The sequence below is a fragment of the Terrapene carolina genome, unplaced genomic scaffold, assembly GCF_002925995.2.
Source record: "Terrapene carolina triunguis isolate 2854851 unplaced genomic scaffold, T_m_triunguis-2.0 Scaffold88, whole genome shotgun sequence".
Lineage (NCBI taxonomy): Eukaryota > Metazoa > Chordata > Testudines > Emydidae > Terrapene > Terrapene triunguis.
In genome coordinates, this window is record NW_020664439.1 from 25,010,129 (window position 1) to 25,033,578 (window position 23,450).

Consider the following 23,450-nt stretch of genomic DNA (forward strand, 5'->3'; position numbering starts at 1 on the left):
TAAGCAGTGTTTATCCTGAGCCTCTGAGTCCATCTCCTCTGTTTCTTCATTGTGTTGATGGCCAGTCCCTAAAGCTTACGTAACATTTGAGGGAAGTCTAGCAGGATAAAATACAACAGGCTCGGTCCCACTTCAGGAAAAACAACATTTTAAGGTGGCAAAATTCTTCTTGTGTTTAAGCCGTGTTAGAGTATAATCCAGGAAGATACCTATTTTTGTACTCTGAATGTCAAGATGGTCTGCGGTACATAGGGTAATTTTAGAACACTAACAGGGTCACATAGCTGAGGAGAAATCTAGGACACAGTCATCCAAGGTGGGTCATCATGGGTGGGGGGAGGAGTTTAGCTACTGTAAAATTCATGTCCTACAGATAATCATATCTGTGCAAAGTGAGTAAAAAGTATTATTAAAATTAGTATCTAGAAGCTCCAGCAAGATTGAAATCCCATTTTGATAGACACTGTACAGATACATAACGTGACACAATCCTTGCCCTGAGGCACTTACAGTCTAACTATGGGTACGTCTATACTACCCGCCGGATCGGCGGGTAGTGTTCGATGTATCATGGATCGATTTATCGCGTCTCGTCTCGACGCAATAAATCAATCCCCAAATCGATGCCCGTACTTCACCTCATCAGGAGGAGTAAGCGGAGTCGACAGGGGAGCGGTGGCGGTTGACTCGCCACCATGAGGACGGCCAGGTATATCGAACTAAGATACTTCGACTTTAGCTAAGCGAATAGCATAGCTGAAGTTGTGTATCTTAGTTCGAACCCCCCTGCTAGTGTAGCCCAGGCCTATGTGTAAAACACTGCTGTTTTGACTTGCTTACATTTTACATGGGTAAAGTATGTGACTACACAAGGCTCAACACAGTGGAGAGTCAGAAAGAACCACATCTGCAGACCCCACAGATATATACTAATTCTTCTTTCAGCCTTATCAGGACATCCTCCTTGTACTTATCAGGATTGCCTAAAATTCTTAAATTAGTGATCTGTGCTTGTGAACCAGGCAGAGCCTCTAGCCCATGAGTGCTACCAGTGCTGGGAACAAATTTTGCTTCCAGTGAAGTTTCAGTGGGAGCAAGTTTGTGCTGCCAACACCCTGATATTGTGTATGGACCTGAGGGTCCACTGCTTATACACTGCCAGAAAGTTGTGTCCCTTGATTTGACTGTAATTGTCAGCCAACGGTGCATTCTATAAAGCTGCCTGGGAATTTATTCTAAGCTGTGAAACAGTGTGAAGTTTTGATCGTGGATCTCTCTTTCGTTGATGTAGCCACAAGGGAAGTCTTCAGCAGAATGTGCCAGCACCTTTACTTTCGGGGGCTTGTTGATTAAAGAAATCCCCTTTTTGTTGTTAAAGTAATAACTTAATATTGCAGGCACAGGTAGCAGCTACTGAAAGCTATATTATAAATTGCCTGTCTCATAACTTTCTCAGATTCCTTTTTTATGAAAATTGCCATGTTTGGTTTCATTGAGGAGGTGTTGGGGTTTTTTGTTTTGTTTTTATGTTGACAAGTGAGCCAGTTCAGCCCATTCTGAATTATTCTAGCTTGAGAACACATTTCTTATGTGTTCTGATCAAAACTGGCCATTTTGTATGTGTATATTAGAAGGTTTCTGAACTCTTTATTAACACGGGTTAAGGACATGTTTATTAAGGGTCATTGTACTAAAGCCTGTAACATTTGCAAGCTGAATAGGGTTCAAGGAGCCCAGTGAGTTGCAGGCAGCTTTATTGGAGCGTGTTGGATTACAAATGAGTTTATCGTATCTACAGATCCTGGAATGTATTGGCATAAACAAACTCAAGTCAAATAGTTCTATGTTTTATTTATTTTCTTTTGCTTTGAGGATCCAAGGAAATTAAATGTAAACATAAAAAAATAGAAATATTTTAGTACCAAGGTTGGAAAAATTAAGCTCTCAAAAGTCATGAAATTCCCAAAGTAAAGGTTATTCATACAATGTTAATGCAGCCTCATTATCCAGCTTCACCAGAAGGAGGGCAGGAGACACTGGATGTGGTTTAATTAGGCCGCAACTTTATTATTAACTGTCTGGGGGTACCCAATAGATAAAAGTTTTACAGTGCAGATGACTCCATGATCATTTCAATAGCTACCCAGGGGCTTCTGTCCGCCCACCCTCCCCGTCCATCCTGCTCCCCAGCCAACCAGCTGCTGGGACCTTATCCTCCCCCCCACCTTGATTGAGGGTGAAGAAATGGTCTGTAATGGAAGGGTGGCTGGCTCCCTACTATTGAAGCCAAGAACCCGCAATGTTTCCGTTCCTTTAACAAACACCTCCTTTTAAATCCCTTACCAAATCATTTATCTGATCATTATATTCCTTCCCTACACGCCCGCCCATCTTGCACCTATGTACTTTCCCCGCTCTTCCAGCCCCCTGGGGGGAGGGGGAGAAGATGAGTCAACATCCTCATGCTGACCTGATCTGTGTCTGCAGCAACTTCTGTGTCTGCAGCAACTTCCGTGCCTCTGCCCTTAAAGAGATACACAACTTCCCCTGACAGGCTAGACAACGGCCCCCCGGCTTGAGGTGCGGTGCGGTCATTGTCAGATTTTGAAACATGTTGTGGGTGCAAATAGTTGCAGGAAATATTTTGTCCCTGCTATTATTTGTATGAACAATTTCTGTTGTTTGAAGATCTATCTACATGACATATAGGCACAATGAGGTATTTAGATATCTGGGCAAAATTGCTGTTTGAAGCCACAAAATTAGATGCATAAAGAGAGAGACCCAGTTCTGCCTGAAAATCAAGTCTTCCTGTTTTCCTTGTTCACTGTAAACCTTAATGTATTTATTGTTTGCTTTTAATGTTAAGATATATGGGATATGTAATGAGACTAATTTATCCTTGTGGGTGGAGCTGGTTGGAAATTTTTTGTCGAAATGTTTTTTCATTGAAAAATGCCATTTTCATCATACTGAAATATTTTGAAAAAAGTGTCTATTGTGATGAAAATTCCCATAGAACAAAATTTCAAAATAAAAAGAAACTTTGGGAAATTTTTCATTTTGAAAAAATTCAAAATTTCAGTTTTGAATTTCATATTTTTTTCATTTAATTTTTTTTCATTTTTATATAATGTTTATGATTTTACATTATTTCATGACCAGTCCATAGTACTCTGTGTCAAAGTGTCAAACTGTTTCAGTGCAACACAAACAGCAGACAATGAAGGAAGAGCTCTGTGTAAGCTCGAAATCTTGTCTTTCTCCAACAGAAGTTGGTCCAGTAAAAGCTGTGACCTCACACACCTTCTCTGTCTAATATCCTCAGACCAACATGGCTACAACAACACTGCATAGTATTATGTCCACTTTACAGATGAGAAAATTAAGGCATATCATGATAAACCAGTGGCTTCCACAATAGCACACAATGAGTCAGTGGCAGAGATGGGAATAAACTATAGGAGTCCCAACTCCCATTCCTCTGCTCTGACAAACTATATAACCTCCTTGCCCACAAACCCCTCTTCTGACTTACTCTGGATTGCACTAAATCCTTGTATAAAGGATTTAATGAAATGTTCTCAGCAATAGAAGCTGAAGCTTTGTGGGAACCCAAGGAGTTTCCTTGACTTGCTGTGAAGCATTTAGAAATGTTTTGCCTCTACCTTGTATCCCCTTCCCTCAATTTGTTTAATTACAGAATGTGAATTAATATTTTATTTCCATTTATTTTGGCACAGTTACAAAATGTCAACTTTTTCAAAGAAGTTATGGTTTGTATATTTTTTTACCTTGTTTCTGTATCATACTATCAGATACTGTTTATGTTGATCAACCATATCATAGTTTATTTACCTTGTTTAATCAGAAACAATTAGTACCAGGTTTTGTTGGATATATTTCCTATATTAACTACACATAAAGTTTACGGAAATATTGTGGTAGAAAGGAATGAATAAACTGAAATCTCAGGGACCTGAAGAAAATAGTTATTATAAGTAATACACACTTATTCTTTGGAGAAATCTTTGGAGAAACTTAGATGTTAGGCTTAGTTTTTAGAGTAGAAAAATGGACAAATATCTCTTTGCATGATAATATATATATATAATCTTCTGTGTGTGCAGTTCTCAGGTGTAACAAAAATGCGCTCAGCTCATCTAGGTGGCAAAGGTGGCTTCACACCATCTTTACCCTACTTCATCATGAGGCCAGCTAAGAGATAATTTAGCCTTGGTGTAACTGAGAGCAGTCTCATGGATGCTGTAAGTTATGCCTACTCTTAATGGTTCTCTGGGGCTCCTGCACTGTCTGCGAATTGCTCCCATCTTAATGTATAGAGCTGGATTTACACACCACCTGGGAATTCCCCAATCCAGGGGAAATGCTGTGCTGCCTGCTTATCGCAGCTTTAAGTCACCTTTGCACCACAAGAGTGCAAAGGGACCTTAGGGTGGGTCAGTATAATTAATTATTAATCTGATACAACAAATGTATACAGCACTTTGCAAAGTACCTGTAAGACAAGGTTCAGAATGATTTGAGGCTGCTTTTGTAAAATCAGCTGCACTTCTCATTGCAGTATATTCCTAATTATCTAAATAGAAAATGAATAGAAAAAATATTATTTACCCTATAGTTGGTATATTGAGCTGAAGGAGGGACACTTCTAGCCATACATTGCTATCCATATAGTCACAGCACTAACTGGCCAATCCTGTTGCTTGATCTCTTTTACTAATTTTTCCATCTACTAACAGTATATTAATGAAAAGTACACTGTACATTAGATGGAATTTGTCAAAATGAAATTAATCTGCTGCTACTTACACTAAATTTGCCTGATTCTCTTCTCATTGACATTGATGAAGATCCAGAAACTTCAGAGGATTTACTTCCAGTTTACACCACCGTGCTTTGTAAATGGTCTTTGTATATATTGTCCCCTTGTCCAATGTTTAAAATGGTATTTTTGGCTCCTGGCTTGCTAAGCACTTGAGTCACTTCTTAGAGAATACAAAAACATATCCTTGTGTAGTGTACCCGGCTAAGAGAAAACACAATCGAGAAAGAGAAAGGGAGATCCGTAAGGCTTTTAGGTACATATTCATTTGTAGCCTAAGAATACAGTTTTGAAGAGAGCTTTCATGATGCATTTACCAGCTATTCTACTCAGATATCAAAAGTACAGACTCTGGGTTAAATTCTGCTGTCAGTTATACTGATGGAGCAATTCCTTTGAATTCAGTGGAGCAGTAGAGTTACTTCAGTTTTACACCAGTGTAACAGCACAGGATTTGGTCTTATAGTTGAGCTTCTGGACCCTTTTAAGTTCTCCTCGCAATGGATGAACTTGAAGGAGCCTATGAAGGCTTCAGTTGTTGGCTTCAATATCCAAGGCACTGAGATTGTTCGCTTATTTCCTACTGAATATCTGGGTGGGCAACCTGCTTAGTTTTACCAAAAAGAATTGTTGTTGCTGTTATATTCTGATCGTGGACCTCTTTTACGCTGGTGTAATTCCACTGCCTCACTACCTATTTACAGTAGGGAAAATAAAAGGAGAATCTATGTCGGTGCTGTTTAACAATGACTGAATGTAAGGATGCCTTTTCTCACCCACTGAGATTCCTTTCTCATTTGTGGATGTTTGTACACACTTCAAACGTGCACATGAGGGTATCTGACATCACAGTTGTAAGATGCTTTTCTTACACGGCCATGTGGGAGTGCTGACTTGTGGCCAGGCTGCTGAAGGGGTGATAGAGTCAAAGGTCAGTCGTACTACAGTCACATGTCATATGCATGTCAGAATTACCCTTTACAGACAAAATGAGTGGGGAACTTAAAATTGAATTCCCTCTTAATGGAATTTTTACTAAATGAGTATATTAAGATTCCATATATCTGCTGTATATTCCTTAATGTTTTGTTTGTATTAATAGCAAAAATACACTGCTATCATGGGTAAAAAGACAGCCAGAACCAGCCACTTTAGAGTATATGGTAGAACTTAATATATTGACTAGTATAAACATTAAATAGTTGTTTCTTCTTTTTTTTTTCCAGCCAATGTTTTCAGTTGCACCAAGTTTAGCCACTAATGCATCAGCAGCCTTTAATCCCTACCTGGGGCCTGTCTCCCCAGGCTTGGTCCCAGCAGAGATCTTACCAACTGCACCGATGCTGGTTGCAGGGAATCCTGGTGTCCCCGTTCCCGCAGCTGCTGCTGCTGCTGCACAGAAATTAATGAGGACGGACAGACTGGAGGTAGGAAGTAATATGCTTTATTTCCTATTATTAATCTTATGCATTAGTCTCCTGCAGAGTCTTCAATTCTGTGCTTGTGAAGGAAACTAACTAAGCACATAAATTACAATCCAGACCAGGGGTATGCACAAGGCCGGGGCGTGGGGGGGGCGGGGAGGCCCTGGGGCTGTGGTGGGTGAGGGAGAGAGCGAGATCCTCCCGGCTCTGGGGTCGCGGCAAGGGGAAGCAAGCTCCTCCAGTCCCTGGGTCGCGGCAGGAACTGACGGCTCCTCCAGCACTGAGCCCACACTCAGTGGGGTCACAGAGTGTGCTCCTCCAAAAGTGGTCAAATTTAAATTCCTGCGCATGCCTCTGATCCAGGCAGTTAATATGATGTCTTGATAAAAGCCTCTGAACAGATTGTGACATGACCTTCATGCTATAACGTCATAACACATACACTTTTCTCATTAAAACAAAAGCAAATAGGTACCACTCAAACCTTTTAAGATTTGCTAAACCAAACACAAGAGTAGCAGCACCTAAGAACTATGTAAATGGGTGTGATGGATAGATGTTGATAGGCAGGACTTGGTATAATGATACTTTAGCTACCTGTATAAGAGATCTTCTTCAGCTTCTAGCTGATTTCCTTTCTGGGTATATACTGCTTGAATTCCCTCAGAGACCTCCTGTTTATCTTTTGCTACAGCCCTAATAAATTCTGTTCCTCTGTAGCTGTTCTTCTCCCTTGCCCTGAAACTTTTCTTATCTAAAATGCCTGACAGTGTTTTCGACACCTTATGATGTCTGTGGCAACACAGGCCGTGAGCCAGCACTGTGCTGCAGACTGTCAAAATATGCTGAAAGATGGCTTTCCACTTAACTGTAGTTATCAGCATACTCTGCAGGCTGGTGTTTATAATCCCAAATTGCACAGACTTGATATTTATAATTAAATGTTTAGAAAGGTTAAAAGACCATGTTAGCAACATATCATTTGCTTTGTTGTTCTGTTTCATGCTTTTAATAGGGTATTCAGATACTATGGTCCTCCCCTAAAAAGGCAACATTTAGCCATAGTTATCACTCAATAATATCTGTAACCCCAATTGTTTCCTATGTTGTGTAGTAACTTTGACAAATGAGAACTTTTTAGTACCAATTTCTACATTAGTTTATAGATAAAAAAATAAATCTGTAACTCCCAATCCTGCAAACCCTTAATCACATGATAGATCTGTAATCACACAGGTAGTAACCTTTAAATTAAGAGAGACTGATGTTCATGTAAGTTAAAATTTGGGGAGTAGATCCTCAGCTGCTGTAAATCAATTTACACCAGTTTTGGATCTGGCCCTTCAATAACAGTACTTGGAATAAATGTGAGAGGTAAAAATGATGATTGCCATTCCAAACATTTTAAAATAAAGTAATTCATAACTTTCGTGCTTTTCTGCCATTTTTGGGACCTGCATCTGGAGGAGATCTGTCTCCTTATATGGAAATTAATTCCCTTCCCCAAACTCATCTCATGATTGCCAAATTGCAATTTAGAAAGTTGCAAGTTAGAAGCAATGTAGAATATCATCCGGAGTGTCATCACGCTCTGAACATTTCCCAAGCTTGTCTGAACTATAATAAGAGTTTAGATCACCACAGTTTCCTCTTTTGAAAGATCACTTCACTTCCCCTTTTGGAGACTTATTTCTTTTCTTTGTTTAGGGGGGAGAGTTTTCAGAAACCCAGTCAGATCACTGGTGTAGCAATTTTAGACCTATTCGTGCATTGTTGACTCTTCAGTTACTTCCAAAACATCAAGGAAGGTTTTCTTTTGATGACTTTTACATCACAGTGGATACTTGCCAAGGATGAATTAAGACCAATGAAGATAGGTAAATAAACAATGCAGGGACCTAAAATGAATCTCAGAGAAGAGAGTGCTGCCATGGCAATTATTTTGGGATCTCCTTCAGAGTGCTGGCTAAGATCTGCTGATCTACTTGGTTGTGTCATAAGCATGCTGCACTCTTTTCACATTCAGGGAGTTCCAGAAGGCATTGTGCCTTAATGGCACAATGTGACCCATAACATATAGGAAGCTGCTGAAATTTGGAGCTAAAGTCAGTGGATCTTCAAAATGGAGCATTTGGTCAAAATGTGTTTGTTAACGTTTTTATGAGATTTTTGTTTAAAAACATTAGCAAAGTGACAAACCAAATTCTTCTACAACAGAGTGCTGTTCTCCTCCCAGAACACCGAATGGCATTAACCACAGTCTGAACTAAGAGACATTTTCAAAATTTAAAAAGCTCCAGAAAGCATCTGAAAGCAATAAACTTTAAAAAATGGCCAAACAGGTTTCCTTTGAACTTTGAATGAAAAAAGAAAAAGGAAAGAAAAGTTACGGCCAAGTTACCAACTCCTGGAAATAGGCATTGGTACTTAAGAAATTTCTCATTTGTCGCAAGTTTCCTGATGGAAAATATTAATTGTTTGAGAACTTGTCCTGGATAGGTCTTCACTTTGACCTGAGAAAAGTTTCACAACAGAGGAGAGAGCAGAGCTTCTTTCCCTCTGATAACATTCACTTGTGAAGTAACACCACCATACTGATGGCCCTTCTCAAAAGTTACATGGATGTTGGTAAAAAGAACAGGAGTACTTGTGGCACCTTAGAGACTAACAAATTTATTAGAGCATAAGCTTTCGTGGGCTACAACCCACTGTTTCAGGGAGTCCTCTTGGGAACCCTGGACAGTCACATGGATTACTCACATTTCAGCCACATCCCCCATATTCAGTGGCACAAAACAGGAGAATCCTGTTCTGAAGCAATGGCCATTTGAACCAGAGCTTTTACCTCTGTCCCTGCTCAGTTCTTCACAGGTCCCCACTCATTCCCTGCCCTTGGAGCTTGCAAGAAATAATCCTCTACCCCTCGCTTCAAGTCTACTCTCTGCCTTCCTGTTCACGGATTCTTCTCCACCTTTGCTGTCTGTTACAAATAACAGCATTACGGCCTGCTTCAGCAAAGCATTTAATTTTTATATGCTCAATTTAGTGGAAGTAAATTCCTTACCAGCTTTTGCTAAAGTGAAATAAGAGTGTCTACAACATAAGGGTGTTGGCTGCATCAATTTAACTAAACAGTTTTTAAACTGATTTAGTTAAATTGCTACAATTTTCTTGTGCCGCCAAGCCCCTAGTTACATGTCTGTATTAAATCAGCCCAGAGATACTTAGGAGTTTTTGTGCTGTCTGCTTGCAGTGGAGCTACTGCTGCGTTGATCTGAGTGGAGAGATGTGGTGAAGTTCAGACTGAGAAAGCAGAATGGAGGAGAAATGCCTGGAGGTGTCCCTGCCTTCTCAGACTGATTAGACAATTCTGATATGCCACAGTTTGTTCTGTTGGATTCAGGGAGCCATCTGTACAAAGGAGACTAGCTATTTGTGTTAAATGGAAAATAGGATGTTGCTAGTAATTCTGCTACCTCTGCTATTTTCACTGCTCCTGAAAGCAGTCAGTCTGCTAGTTAAGCCAGTTTTCTGTCCTTCCAGTGGATTTGTTGAGACATTTCAAGACAGTGTTCTTTTTTTATCCAGGTGCTTCTCATCTTTGGATATTTTTGTTTTGTTTTGACTGTGATTCAGACTATATCTGAGTTCACTTAGTGGTTCCTCTACAATTATATACTAACCTTCCCTTCTCTCCTTCACAAAAACAGAAACTATTCTTATGGAATCTGATTTATTCTTCTTGTAGAATGTAAGGACATGAACTTATTTTGGTCTGGCTTCTAGAATATCTAGCTTTTGCATGTGAACACTCAGTGGGCAAATCTTTCCTAGTTAGCACCTTATTGACTATAAAAATGCTCTGCTGACTTGTAAATCTTGACATGTCTTTGATCCTACTCAATGAAAAAATGTGCTTTATCTGTACGGCATGTATCTGGCTGTTCTTTAAGTGAATTTCTTAATATCATTTGAAATTATATGATTATAGACAGGTTTCAGAGTGGTTCATGGCTTAGCTCTCTGCCCTTGGCATTGTCCAGTAAAAAAAAGAAAATAAAGATGGGATTTTAGGGTCAAAACTTGAAAATTATTTGTTCTGTTTTCAATTTTAAAAGTATATTTTCAGAAGTGATGTACTACATTGTTCATTAAGTTAACACACATGCTCTGGGAAGCTTAAATTAAGCATGTTCTATAACTAAAAGCTTTTATTCCTTTGATTACATTCATAAAAGGAAATTAAAACTATCTGGTTTTAAGACAGATCTAGAACACAACTGTATGCAATCCATAGGAGTCCTTGTATCAATGTGAATATCCCTGCAATAAAGCTGATGATTGTTACTAGTAAAAGGATCAACTTGAAATGTTTTGGAGGTTTTGTTTGGTTCAGCTAATCATGCAGAAGTTTGGATGTTTAGCTAGATTTAACCATACCAGTCAGTCTGGAAATCAAGATGGAGATTTCATGAGATTAAATTTTCCCAGGAGATTTCCAATATATCATACATTTAGCTGAAAATACCTTGAGTAGAAGCCTGCCCCTCTCTGTATTTCTGCTTCTGGGCCTGGCAGAAATCAGGAAGTAGAAAAGAACATGAAACAGAAAAGGGAAAAGTAAGGAAAGAGTTGACTGAACTTTTCTGAATTTCCAAAAAGTTTGTTTGGTTTCAGAATGGATCATTTTAAAATTTATCCAAACATTGCAGATCTGGCTGAATCGATGCATCGGACTCCTTTGAGCTGCTGCTTCTTATCTGAGAGAGAGAGAGAATTTTCTCATGACACAGTGTTTTTTATTGCCAGAAAAATGTAACCCAGAGATCATTGTAGATTTTAAGGGCATAGGTACCTGGGAGATCTAGCATAGCTGTCACAGTGAAAAAATACAGCATTTTTTACATTTAAAACGTGCTGTAGGTTGGTAAAGTCGCTACTCAGTGTAAAGAAGCAAACAAAGGGAAACTATTAGATATGGCCTGACAGCATCACTTTGGTAAAATAACCGCCTAAATATGAATATAAAGATAAAGAGAGTCTCATTTGTGGCCTTGACTATGGAAATATGCGAGATGCACGGATGGGCAAATCTGCCCCCAAATGGAGGACTTTCCAAATACCTCTGCGACAATGGCCAGACAAAATGTATGCTCCGAGCTGGCAAACTCACAATAGTGCTGCTATCACCTTCTAATAGAGCCACTTGCTCAGTTTCATGAGCTGTAGGTAGGAGTCTTAGATGTCATCTGATTGAGGTTTTAAGGAGTACAGAGAGTTGAAGTGTAGCCGGAGAGCTAGTGTAGATGAAAACCAAAGAACACTATTTGCGTTGTTGTAAGGATCACAACCAGACTTCCTGAGGAAATGCTAATGTTCCAAACTCGTTGGCACCCACCTTATAAGAAAATTTTATCTGTTATATTAGTTTCGTTCAGTGTGCAAGTTTACCTGCTTGTGAACCTTTGCATTTTCTAAAGGCTTTTGGAAGTTAATATGTAAAACTCATTGCTGTGATTATTATTGGTCATGATTTGTAAAGAGCTGACAATAAAACTAAAGTTTGAATGTAGTTCCCTTAAATTTAGGATTTGCAAAGTTAGTGAGAAATAAGCCCAACGTTTTAATGCAATAAATGAGAGGAGGTTACCACTTAGAGAAGTTACTGTTCTATTAGTGGGGGTTGTACATCCAGTGAGGGATTTTCGTAGTTTTTGGCATCCAATGGAAGTTTTTGTAATTGGAACAACTAGTTAGGGTGTCCGTTCTCCTGTGCCAAAAGGAATATCTGGATTTCTGGTTCTTTAAGCTTTTGTTTTGATTGTCAGCGAGACCTCTGAATGCTTTGGTTGCACCTGTATTGTTTTTTCTAATGATTACCTACCTACTCTTAATCCTACATGGGATAAAAAAGGGGGTTGGTTAGCTGAAAGACTGTGGAACATGAGGGAGGTTCAGAAAAAACAGACTATAGGTTGTTGTGTGTTTTCGGTTGCCCTCTTGTGTTAAAAGGATGGAATAGCTGAGAGACTTCATTAAATGCTGTATTTCTATTGATGCTCATTGCTGACATAGCTCTATGTAAATATATATAAATGATAGAGGTAATAGTATGTAATACATTGAAGCCAAAAATGTAGCTTGTGGGATTGATCTCAAAGGATTAGGAAGGTCATTTTGACAATAATTGTACATGTTTAGCTTAATAAAACAATCCTTAACAAATAGTTCACTTTAGAAATGTGTTTTACAGTGAAGTAGTTTTGACCTTGGCTTATTGTTTCAATTATCATTCAAGATTAACGTCATAAACACATTTTTTCAAAACTAGTACACATTGATGAATTGGACCAAATGTAGCCAATTATAGAAATCAATGGATTTGGACTCTCTGGGCTTGATTCACCTTTACTCAGACTCTTTTATACCACATTGGCAGTATAAAGGGACCTCTAAAGTGAGTTCAGTATGCCAAACTTCAAGGCCGCTTTGCGCTACCAGTTTTTGTTTTTGAAAGAGTTCCCAGAGAATGCCGACTATATTTTACACCTTCTCTGTGATCACTTTTCTCAAGTCAACAATGTCGTGTGATACCCAGGCACATTAACTGGTTTTCATTTAATGATGCTGCAGGTATGTCGAGAATATCAGCGTGGCAATTGTAATAGAGGAGAAAATGATTGCCGGTTTGCTCATCCTGCTGACAGTGCAATGATCGATACCAACGACAACACAGTTACTGTCTGCATGGATTACATCAAAGGGAGGTGTTCACGGGAAAAGTGCAAATATTTTCACCCTCCTGCACATTTGCAAGCCAAGATCAAGGCTGCCCAGTACCAGGTCAACCAAGCTGCAGCTGCCCAAGCAGCAGCTACTGCAGCTGCCATGGTGAGTCCAGAAGACACCTTCAAAATGTAACATTGATGATAAAAAATGATTAATTTATTAACTATTCTTGCTGAAGATATGTTTGTTCAGGTATCCCATTCACTACACAGTGTAATGAGCTTTTAGAGCATGTGATGCCAGATCTACTCTTAAATAGTTTCAGACTTAAAATATTTTACTAATTTTTGGCAGCTGATGTATACAGGGGTGTGTGTGTGCGTGTGTGTGTGTATGTATACATACATGTGTGTACTTATATGTAGACTCAAAATATGTATCTATCTATTTATATAGATAGATATAGATTGTGTGTGTGTGTGTATATTGCTATAAATCTCCATTTATAGGGATCATTATTTCTGTCTTTAAGTATATCCATATAAATTACCATTAATGGTATTTCTGTTTCTACACTAAACTTCGTTTTCCTCTTCTTTAATCTTGGGGGTTTTTTTACCACCAGTAATATGCTTAAAAATTACTTAATTTAAAAAATAAGATCTGAAACTACTTAAGAGTAGGTTTTCAAGCAAATAGACTGTAGCATTATTTGAGGGAGATTTAATCATATTTTGTTCATCTTAAATATTATGGTGTGGATGAATAATTGCACAATTAGGGATGCTTGAATATGGCAATTACATGGAGTAGGAAAACAGTTGAAGGTATTAGAAATTAATACAAATAGGCTATTTGCTAAAATGTGTTCTTAAAGTAAATTTTTAATGTGATCTAAAACTGATTTTAATGGGTCCAGTCTTTGTTCTTTGCTTAGCTGTTAATATTGTCCTATATTTTTACATAACTACATGATGTGACCATTAAAATACTACTTCTTGTAAAACATGGTTTGATATCCATAGCATAGTACAATAAACATGAGAGAGGCCTTTTTCTATGTTTGTTTATGGATACTTGAGCAAAAATACAGAAGGCAGACTCTCTTTCTCTCTCCTTTCACTCTTTTCTGTTAGATTATCTTGTTTGTAATTAACTACATAGAGGTTGTATCCTCACAATAACAACTTAGTAGTGCCTTTATTGTGCATGCTTAGTCTTGTTATTCGTTGTATATGGCATTCCGATGATTTGTTTTTTATTTGTTTTTTCTCACCTACCCAAAAATGCACTGCTGCCCCCATGATGCACCTCTGCTTGCTGTTTATGTTAATGCGCTTGAACCCCACTGGCCCATTGCCATCATGTGCTCGCTGCCTGCTAATTAAGACTCAGTCGGCTGTCAAATCACTGAAGCGACCCCTCGAGGCAACCTTTGACCTGGTACTATGACCTTTCACCTTTTAGCTTGGCATGTAGCTTTATTGTAGATACACTTTTTTTTATTAATTTGTAAAATATTGAAATACAATGGAAAACTGAGTGTGGTTTCCTGTTCCAATTAGTGGGAAAGAATACAATATACACATAAATGTATATGCCAAACAAATGTTCCTAAAGCGCAGCAGCCCACATTCAGTTTAACCACCTTTTAGAATGTTGTAAATGAAGTACTTTGAGGACATTAAAAAAGTATTTATTACTGTATTTTTATGTATCTGTTTGCTTGGCATGGCTTAGTGATATTCTTATGTAGATTTAACATTTGTAATGCAATGTTAAAGTACCAGCATGCTTTGGTACATTTTTGCATGTCTAGTTAGACTTTGGGAACTGTGGGTATAATTTTTAATATTATCTTATCTGTTTCATTCACTCTGTGAGATTACTATTAACATTGCTTTTATTTGTCAATCCTCATGGAGCTAGCAGTGCAGCTTTCTTTTTTCCCAATATTGTTGCTTCTTACTGAAAACCTGAAGCTTTATACAATATTTTAGCACATTACTATAACATAGAGCTCCAATACATTTACTTATACTACTTTATTGTTAGACTAAAGTAATGCTTCCTTTTAAAGCTATTACCTTGCCTTTTACTTGGTAGTTAAGTCTGCTCTGGTGCTTGCTTGCTCATGGATAAACATGGTGGTGCCTGACTCTTTTTTGCCTTCTACTGATTTTTCTTTTTCTTTTTCTTTTTTCGGACTGGACTTTATTTTTTTTATACTCATCCACCGTTCAGGGAATTCCTCAAGCTGTACTTCCCCCATTACCAAAGAGGCCTGCGCTTGAAAAAACCAATGGTGCCACCGCAGTCTTTAATACTGGTATTTTCCAATACCAACAAGCTCTTGCCAACATGCAGTTACAACAGCATGCAGCCTTCCTCCCACCAGGTAAGTATCTCTTTAGTTTTTGTAGAGCAAAGTATGCCACAAAATTAGTGCTCAGCGTTTGTAATAAACTTCTAAAGGTATCTGTATTGATAGTCATTGATATACGCACAGTTGTAGTAGGATGTTTTTTGCTTAGACTGACGAAAAGAAGTCTAGGAATTAAGGTGTTCGTGATCAGGTAGGGATCTTGTAGAATGCTGTTTCTGTGTATGCTTGTCTTGGAAGCTGGGTAGATGTTCTCCAATCTAATATGAAAATCAATATTTTGGAAGCACATGATCTATCATTTCAAAACAGATTCTGAAATCTGTTCTCTTCTTTCTCTTTTTCCTAATTAATACTTTATTACACATCTATTGAGCTATTTTGTATTATTCCTTTTTGCTGTAAGACCCCTTTGCCTTAACTTATTTAGCAACAGTACTTCTGAACCATATCACTTTGTAAAGGGTGAGGTTTTGAATTTTACTTAGTGATCATGAAATGCAGTTAGATGGCATTACAGCTAAACTAATATGGAAGCACACTGAAAGTGTACCTATAAAAGAAATCAGGGGATCAGACACCAAACATTTTCTATTAATTTCAATGTGAGCAAGATAGAACCCTCAGTTGTTTTTAGTCAAGAATGATAAAATGATACCTAATATTTTAGTTTGATTGTTGCAGAGCCCAAACCTCCACTCATTACTTCTAAAGAAATCTCGCTGCAGTCAATTTTTGTTGCATAAAGTCTGCAGGATTGGATCTATCATAAGTTTGTATCACTACTTGCTTCATAAAAATCCATATTTCCACTTTGTTTAAAACTCTGCTATAATTTTTTTAGTTAAATTGTGAAAGGCAAATTTTAACTGCAAAGAACTGGCATTTTAAAAAATGTAGGTAACAAAAATGAGAACACTGGCTATCAGAAACAGAAAAATCATTTCCTAACCATTTTGACGTGTTTCAGCCACATCAGCATGATTGACTCTTACTGCTCCATTTCTGGTGGTGTGGTCTGTCATTCAATCAACATGTATACATGTAATCTACATATATGGACCAGCTACTTGACATGAGGTATAACTTCTCTGGAGCAACTGAAGCCCATTTGGCATCTAGGGTCTGATTCAAAGCCCATTGAAGTCAATGGAAAGACTGGGAAAGACATTGATTCCATGGTCTTTGGATTAGGCCTCTAATGCACATATTTAAGAGACATTTTAAATATATTTACATAGTAGACAATCACAGTCCATCCTGCAGGCTTCACATATTTTAAAAGCTCCCCTGATCTTGGTTAGATGCTGTGCATCTCTGGTAAGGAGCCCCTCAGCTTCCCTTAAATCAATGGCGGTTTGTCACCTTGTCACTTTCAGCCCCCACAGAATCGGGCCCATTACAATCAGGATCATTAATGTCATTTGTATAAATAAAAATGCAATTGCATCACATAACTGACAGGGAATGTCAGTAATTAGATGGGGCCTTTCTCGGTCCTTGCTCAGGCAACTTCATATTGAAGTCAGTGGGCATTTGGCCTAAGTAAGAACTTAATTCTTGTTTGTGCATCATTATCATTAGTGAGGTAAGCACAGCTGTGGAAATAGTACTTTTCAATCAATTTCCAACGGAACCAGGAAGGGAACTTACAGCATATTTTTGGGAGGTTCACACAACAGTCCCAGTCCTGAGAGATGTTGGATGCTCTCAAGCCCATTGTCTTGACTTCACATGGAGTTGAGGATGCCCGGCACCTCCCAAAAGGCACTTGCCACATTTCAAGATTAAGTCCTTTAATAGGAGTCGAAGGGGCTCAGCACCATTCAGGATCATGCCCCAAAGAGTAATGACTGGGTTTTTTTTTTAATTTCTTGATGAAATTCACCAGAGAGAAGAGGCCCCAGAGGGCAAGACTCTCCCCAGGACTTGTACATTAAGGATGTATGTGGTCTGGAGGCCCTTAGATGGGCCCTCTCATCTGTGCTGAATTTCATATTTGGCAACAATGTTGGATTTGTGTTTCAAACATACCTAGACATCCCCTCCACATTCTAGAGCTCAGATTCAGCTGTCTTGCATGGAAAGGTGCACGGAGGGAAAAAAGGGGATACATGTAGTACCTAAATCTCCAGTTGCCTCCAAGCCCTGTCATGGTTAGAGCTGCGCCCAGACTCCTGTGGGACAGGGTCTGTTGGGGGTGCGATCAGAGCATTTTAGCATACATCCCTTGTGTCTCACACAGATAACTACCCCTACCTTCACAGGCTTTGGAAAGTGCATGCTGGAATGTCAGCTCTGCTACCCTTTAAACAGGTGCCGCACATGCTTCCCCTCAGGCCTGGCCAGTGTGAAGGATGAGGCCAAGATCTTATTGCTCTCCAGCCTTTTGTCAGGAGTTGACACCAGTGGTACTAATAAGGAGCAGTGGTAATGCTCCCTGTGAAAAGAACAAGAGGGTGAAGGTTCCTGGTGCTCCCTCACTTTCACTTAGGCACAGAGCAACTCACAATCTAGTCCTTAATCTGTACCTGTTTAAAGTGCAATAGGCCAGAATCCAGCTGTAATAATTAGGGCCCTACCAAATTCACCGCCATGAAAAACGCATCACAAACCGTGAAATCTGGTCTTTTGTGTGCTTTTACCCTACACTATACAGATTTCATGGGGGAGACCAGTTTTCTCAAATTGGGGGTCCTAACCCAAAAGGGAGTTGCGGGGGGGGTCGCAAGGTTATTTTAAGGGGGCCGCAGTATTGCCACCGTTTGCAATTGCGGAGGCAGGAGAGCGGCAGCTGGTAGCCCGCCAGCAGAAGTGAAGAAGTAAGGGTGGTAATACCATATCATGCCATCCTTATTTCTGCGCTGCTGCTGACGGCGGCGGCTCTGCCTTCAGAGCTGGGCTCCCAGCCAGCAGCCACCACTCTCCAGCTGCCCAGCTCTGAAGGCAGTGCCACTGCCAGCAGCAGCGCAAAAGTAAGGATAGCAGTACCGCAAACCCCCCTATTCCTCCTCCTCTGGGAACTAATTTTGCTCCCCTTAAAATATTAATGGGAGCAGGAGCAGGCTCTGTAACACTAATTCTTCATTCGGATTGAAGCACTCGTGTTCTCTACTGATAATCTGGTCTATGTGGTGCTTTCTAGATTTAATTGAATAAAAAACTGAGTGAAACAGCAAATCAGGAGTAGGAAATATATATAATGAGGAAAAGGAACTGCTTAAAATCCCAGTGAAAACAGAGTATTCATCAAAATTACTGTATTCTCTCTAGACATAATTTATCTGAGAAATTATAATCAGTTAAATTAACACATGCTTGAAATCAAATGCTGCCTTGTGCTGCAAAGCCAAGGAACATTTGAACTAGCAAATTCACTATTCATACATTTTTATTAGTAAATCAAAGCTTTTGAAGTCGAGATTAATATTAAGGTCATAGCAAAAATGATTTTTATTATTGGCAAGTGGGTCCTACTGCATTATGTCTTCATATTTGCAAGTTATTGCACCCTAGCTAGTATTTTCATTGCTGCCTTATGTTCATTTGCTGCAAATCCCTCTCAAAACTGTGTGTACTGGTTATAACATTAATGATGATGATAACTCAAACTAAAATTTAAGGTGAAAGCTTTACAGATATATTTCAGAGAATCATTACAAAAAGCTAACTCTTGTTTTCAGCATGTAGACTTAATTATGCATGGAATGATGTAATATACTAGGTATAATAAAATATGTAAAACATAATAAATAGGGCATTTGTACATGTCTAATAACATAGAGTGGCACAGCTTTCAGTTATACTCATGCAACCTCATTGACATCATGGAGGTTGTGTGGGTGTAATTGAGAGCAATGTGTTTAGCACATAGTTTGTAGTGCAGGGCCAAATATTGGGCCACATATTCGCTCCCACAAGTAGTTCCATTGACTTCAGTAGCAATTCACCTGTGAGTAAAGCAAGCAGGATGAGGCCTTTCCTTTAAATAGCCCTCCTTTTAAAGATCTTTCATGAATAATTACATTCTTTTTTGTTTAATAGAAAGAATAAAATAATTAGAAGGATTAATGATGCCATTTCTCCAATAACCTTAAATGTGTCTTCTAGTAATAACAGGCATTAACTTCCATCTTATCCCCCAGCATTAATTATATTAATAACTATTTTATTTCGCCAAAAGACCATGGCTTTGGCATTGTGCAAGCCGGTGCAACATGGCTTATAAATCTATGCACCACATAGCACAAGCTAGGAAGATAACATGTATCACCATTCAGGCACAATACTTTCCTTTTGTTATTGCCATATTGTATCCAGGTAATAGTGTGCAGTGGTGTTGTAGCCGTGTTGGTCCCAGGACATTACAGACAAGGTGGGTGAGGTAATTTATTTTACTGGACCAACTTTTCTGTTGGTGACAGAGACAAGCTTGTGAGCTTACGCAGAGCTGAAGAAGAGCTCTGTGTCAGCTCGAAAGCCTGTGTCTCTCCCACCAACAGAAGTTGGTCCAATAAAAGATATTACCTCACCCACCTTGTCGCTCTAAGCTAATAGTATAGCTCCTACAGACAGTGTCTTTCAGAGTCTGTTTCCAGTTTCATATGATGGCCATTTTCAGGACTTCATTATTTAATTTATTTTAATTCATATCAGAGTAAATTTATCTTAACAATATGATTAAATAGGGAAGAAAGTCTTTTTAAAAAACTTTCAGTATGATGGAACATGAAGAATTGGGCCCTTTGTTTATAATGCTATAATTTTTAAGCTTCAGGTAGGAAACAAAAACATGCAAATACTGATTTCTCAATATGGAGCTAGCTAAAATAAATGAGATTGCCAAGTACTGGAATTTGAAAACTGGCAGTTGGGCATGCCTAAAAATGCAGTGCTTCTATTGACATTGATGTCTCTTTGGAGAATTCATTTCTTATTCATTAATTATTATACCTCTACCCCGATATAATGCGACCCGATATAGCACAAATTCGGATATAACACAGTAAAGCAGCGCTCCGGGGGGGGTGGGAGCTGCGCACTCTGGCGGATCAAAGCAAGTTCGATATACTGCGGTTTCACCTATAATGCAGTAAGATTTTTTTGGCTCCCGAGAACAGCATTATATCGGGGTAGAGATGTATTTATATAGCACAAAGAGAGTGACAGGCTACAAGATTCTCTCTCAACTGAACAATTATCTAAGTACTGTTGATGTTCTACTAAGGTCAATGGGCCCACAGACCCAACAACATATGGTCAGTAAAAGTGTGTTCTTCAGTGTAGAAACAGTGCCAGTCAAGTATGCTTAGCTTGTGCTGGGGGCTATGTGGGAGACCTGCACTTTTTATCCTGTATTTAAAATACAAAATAAATAATGTGAGGAAAATCAGAGTTAAAGCTGACACTTCATCTTCAGCTTACCCCACAGTGTCTACATATTGTAAATAATACTGTATGCAAAATTACCACTGCCCTTACTACAGCTGGGCAAAAATTTAGCAAAAAATGCAGATTCGGGTTGACCAAAACATTTCATGAATTTGCCAAATTGTTTCAGTTGTTAAAAAAGAAAAAATCAAAATGTTTGTTTAAAAGCTCAAAATCAAAATAAAATGCTTCATTTCAAACAAAGCATGTCATTGGACCCAAGATGAATTATTTTTTTATTTTTTGGAACTGCCAATGAACTGAGAAACCATTTCTTCACACAATCCTAGTCCTAACACCTATGCAGTACCAAGACACATGAGATTCCTCTAGAGGGGTTGGAGGAATAAAGGACACAAGATTAACCGTGGGTCGAACCATCCCTTCCTATGGGAAAACCCACACAAGGTAGCCCTGAGTGGAAACTCCACGCGGATCCATCCCCTCATGTAGTCCTTCTCCCCTATTATTCAGCTGGCCTGCTACAAATGTGGTGGATACTCAGAAGAACTGCTGGGGGGCAGGGCCATCTGCACAGATTCCCTGCCCTTCCACACCGGCTCTGGCCCCTGGCAGGCCCCCCACAACTGTCCCTGGCCCCATCTCTTCCTGGGACAACTGCAGAAAAGAGAACGTTTCCCTTAGCCTGCTCCAACTCTCAACCTGCGCACTCTCTGCTTCCTTCCTCAGCAGCATCAGAGACTGACGGGTTTAGGCAGGGAGAACTCAGTGTGGAGGATCCCCTGTGCATATGGATTGGAGAACGGGTGAAGCAATCCCACTCCTTCATTCTTTATTATCCTGCATATCTCCATATAATCTTAGTGCTAGGATTAACATAATTTTGGGTGCTGGCTTACCCTGAGAGTGTTAAAGATAAATAACATGTTTGATCATTTCCTCTAATCTTAATAAAATATAGATTAAAAGAAATACACATTTATTTTTATGCTAACGAAGTTTGTCAGAAAGATAAAAAATGAATGAGATTAAAACAGAATTTTGAAATAAGCCTCGAGACCTTTTCTAGTAATATTTTATAGACAAATGAAACTATATAGAAATAAAGGCAAACAAAATGTACCAGCACACAGTTCAATCAGCTTTTTTCTTCACTTAAGACTAGTTCTAATTGATCACTGTGCTATTGTATGATTTGATTGTGCTGACAGTTACATGCCACTGTTCCCATAATAACAATTTTTCTTCTTTGTTCAAATGAAATTTTCTAATTACACGTGTGATGGGTTGTTTTAATTCTTTTCCCTTTTCAAATCCACCTTCCTGTTGCAATGCATGATGGGCAGGCTCAATATTGTGCATGACACCCGCTACAAGTGTTGGTAGGTGCCAGCTTTGTTTCTTGATTATCTTAAACCTGTGGTGCAGCTCACAGACCCTCAAAATCCACTGCTAGGTTTTAACTTACAGCTCTTGTGCCAATCCATTCCCCCCACCCCCATCACACCCTCTGCACTAACACCTGTCAATTAAATGCAGTTGTTTTATTTAATTGACATGGACACCTAGAAGTTGGATAGTAGTGTTGTGAATTGCACATTTTTCCTTGGTGGATTTTGATTGGACTATGAGTTTGTTTAGAAACTATCTTGTATTAAGTAACATACTGTATCTTACTATAGTAATATAAAATATACTTTCATTCAAACTGATTAATTTTTGTGTGGTAGATACTTGGGTTGGATTTTCTTGTTTGTGTTTTTGTTTAGACATAAACATGTAAACATAAGGACATTTTAAAATACTTTGGTTGATTTCATATTGAAACAATTGAACTTGTTTGTGTTGATTTTCTTGATTTGATGGTAACAAGCATTTTTCCCTTTTTTTCCTCTTTCATTTCCCTTTCTCCCCTTCTCCCTGGAATGTTGTCCTGCTTTGCACTGTGATTGCATGTCACTCGCTGGCAATGATGTCTCGTCACATGGCTTATTGCTATGATAAATACCATGCTCAATTATTCTATCACATGTTGCCATGGTTCCCATACCGCTACACTCTTCTATATGTTGGCTTATATGATTTTCCTTCCGAAAGTTCCCATGGTGCACGGTGCTACGCCAGCCACTGTGTCTGCAGCAACAACATCTGCCACAAGTGTCCCCTTCGCTGCAACAGCCACAGCCAACCAGGTTTGCTAATTTACAGCTTTGTTCCTTAAAAACAACTTGAAATTGGTGCTTTTCCTGAGCATGGGGGTTCTGATTTTACTTCTTGTTGGCCTACACATTCTCTCTAAGAGCTGTAGCATAGCTTAGTAAGCTTTTGTTCAGGCTCAGAAGGTGCTACAGCTCCTTTTCTGATGCTAAAAATATTTTACATGAGACTTTCTGATGCAGTCTTGACATTTCATAGGCCATGTAGCTTATTTATCTTTTCATAGATCTAAAGAGACAGGCATAGTACACAGAATCCAATTTTTCTGTGCACATAAAGCCTACAGTTCTTTTGCATGCAAAACTCTGGTCAAAGCCAGTGGGAGCTGTGCATGGAGGGATTACAGGATCAGGAATTTAAGAGTCTGGACATGTTCTGAATCTCTTCAAAAAAACAAAACAAAAACATTTGTGCTTACGCCACCCAGAGGCACACTTGTAAATCTTTGTCTCAACTTGTG

The 23,450-nt window shown here is 38.9% G+C and overlaps 1 protein-coding gene across 14 annotated transcripts in view; it reads left to right on the forward strand.

The window, feature by feature from the left end:
- The window catches only part of MBNL1 (muscleblind like splicing regulator 1), a 196,783-nt gene that overhangs the window by 163,662 nt on the left and 9,671 nt on the right, over positions 1–23,450 (forward strand). For 5 of the 14 annotated variants that reach the window (XM_024202997.3, XM_024202996.2, XM_024203007.2 and 2 more), the window contains 7 exons: positions 3,744–3,776; positions 6,073–6,273; positions 12,904–13,161; positions 14,389–14,442; positions 15,244–15,397; positions 22,120–22,155; positions 22,871–22,965. In XM_024202997.3, the coding sequence (XP_024058765.1) occupies positions 3,744–3,776; positions 6,073–6,273; positions 12,904–13,161; positions 14,389–14,442; positions 15,244–15,397; positions 22,120–22,155; positions 22,871–22,965 (831 nt within the window). The remainder of the gene's footprint in view (positions 1–3,743; positions 3,777–6,072; positions 6,274–12,903; positions 13,162–14,388; positions 14,443–15,243; positions 15,398–22,119; positions 22,156–22,870; positions 22,966–23,450) is intronic. The other 9 variants (XM_024202998.2, XM_024203002.2, XM_024202999.2 and 6 more) reach the window with 8 other exon arrangements.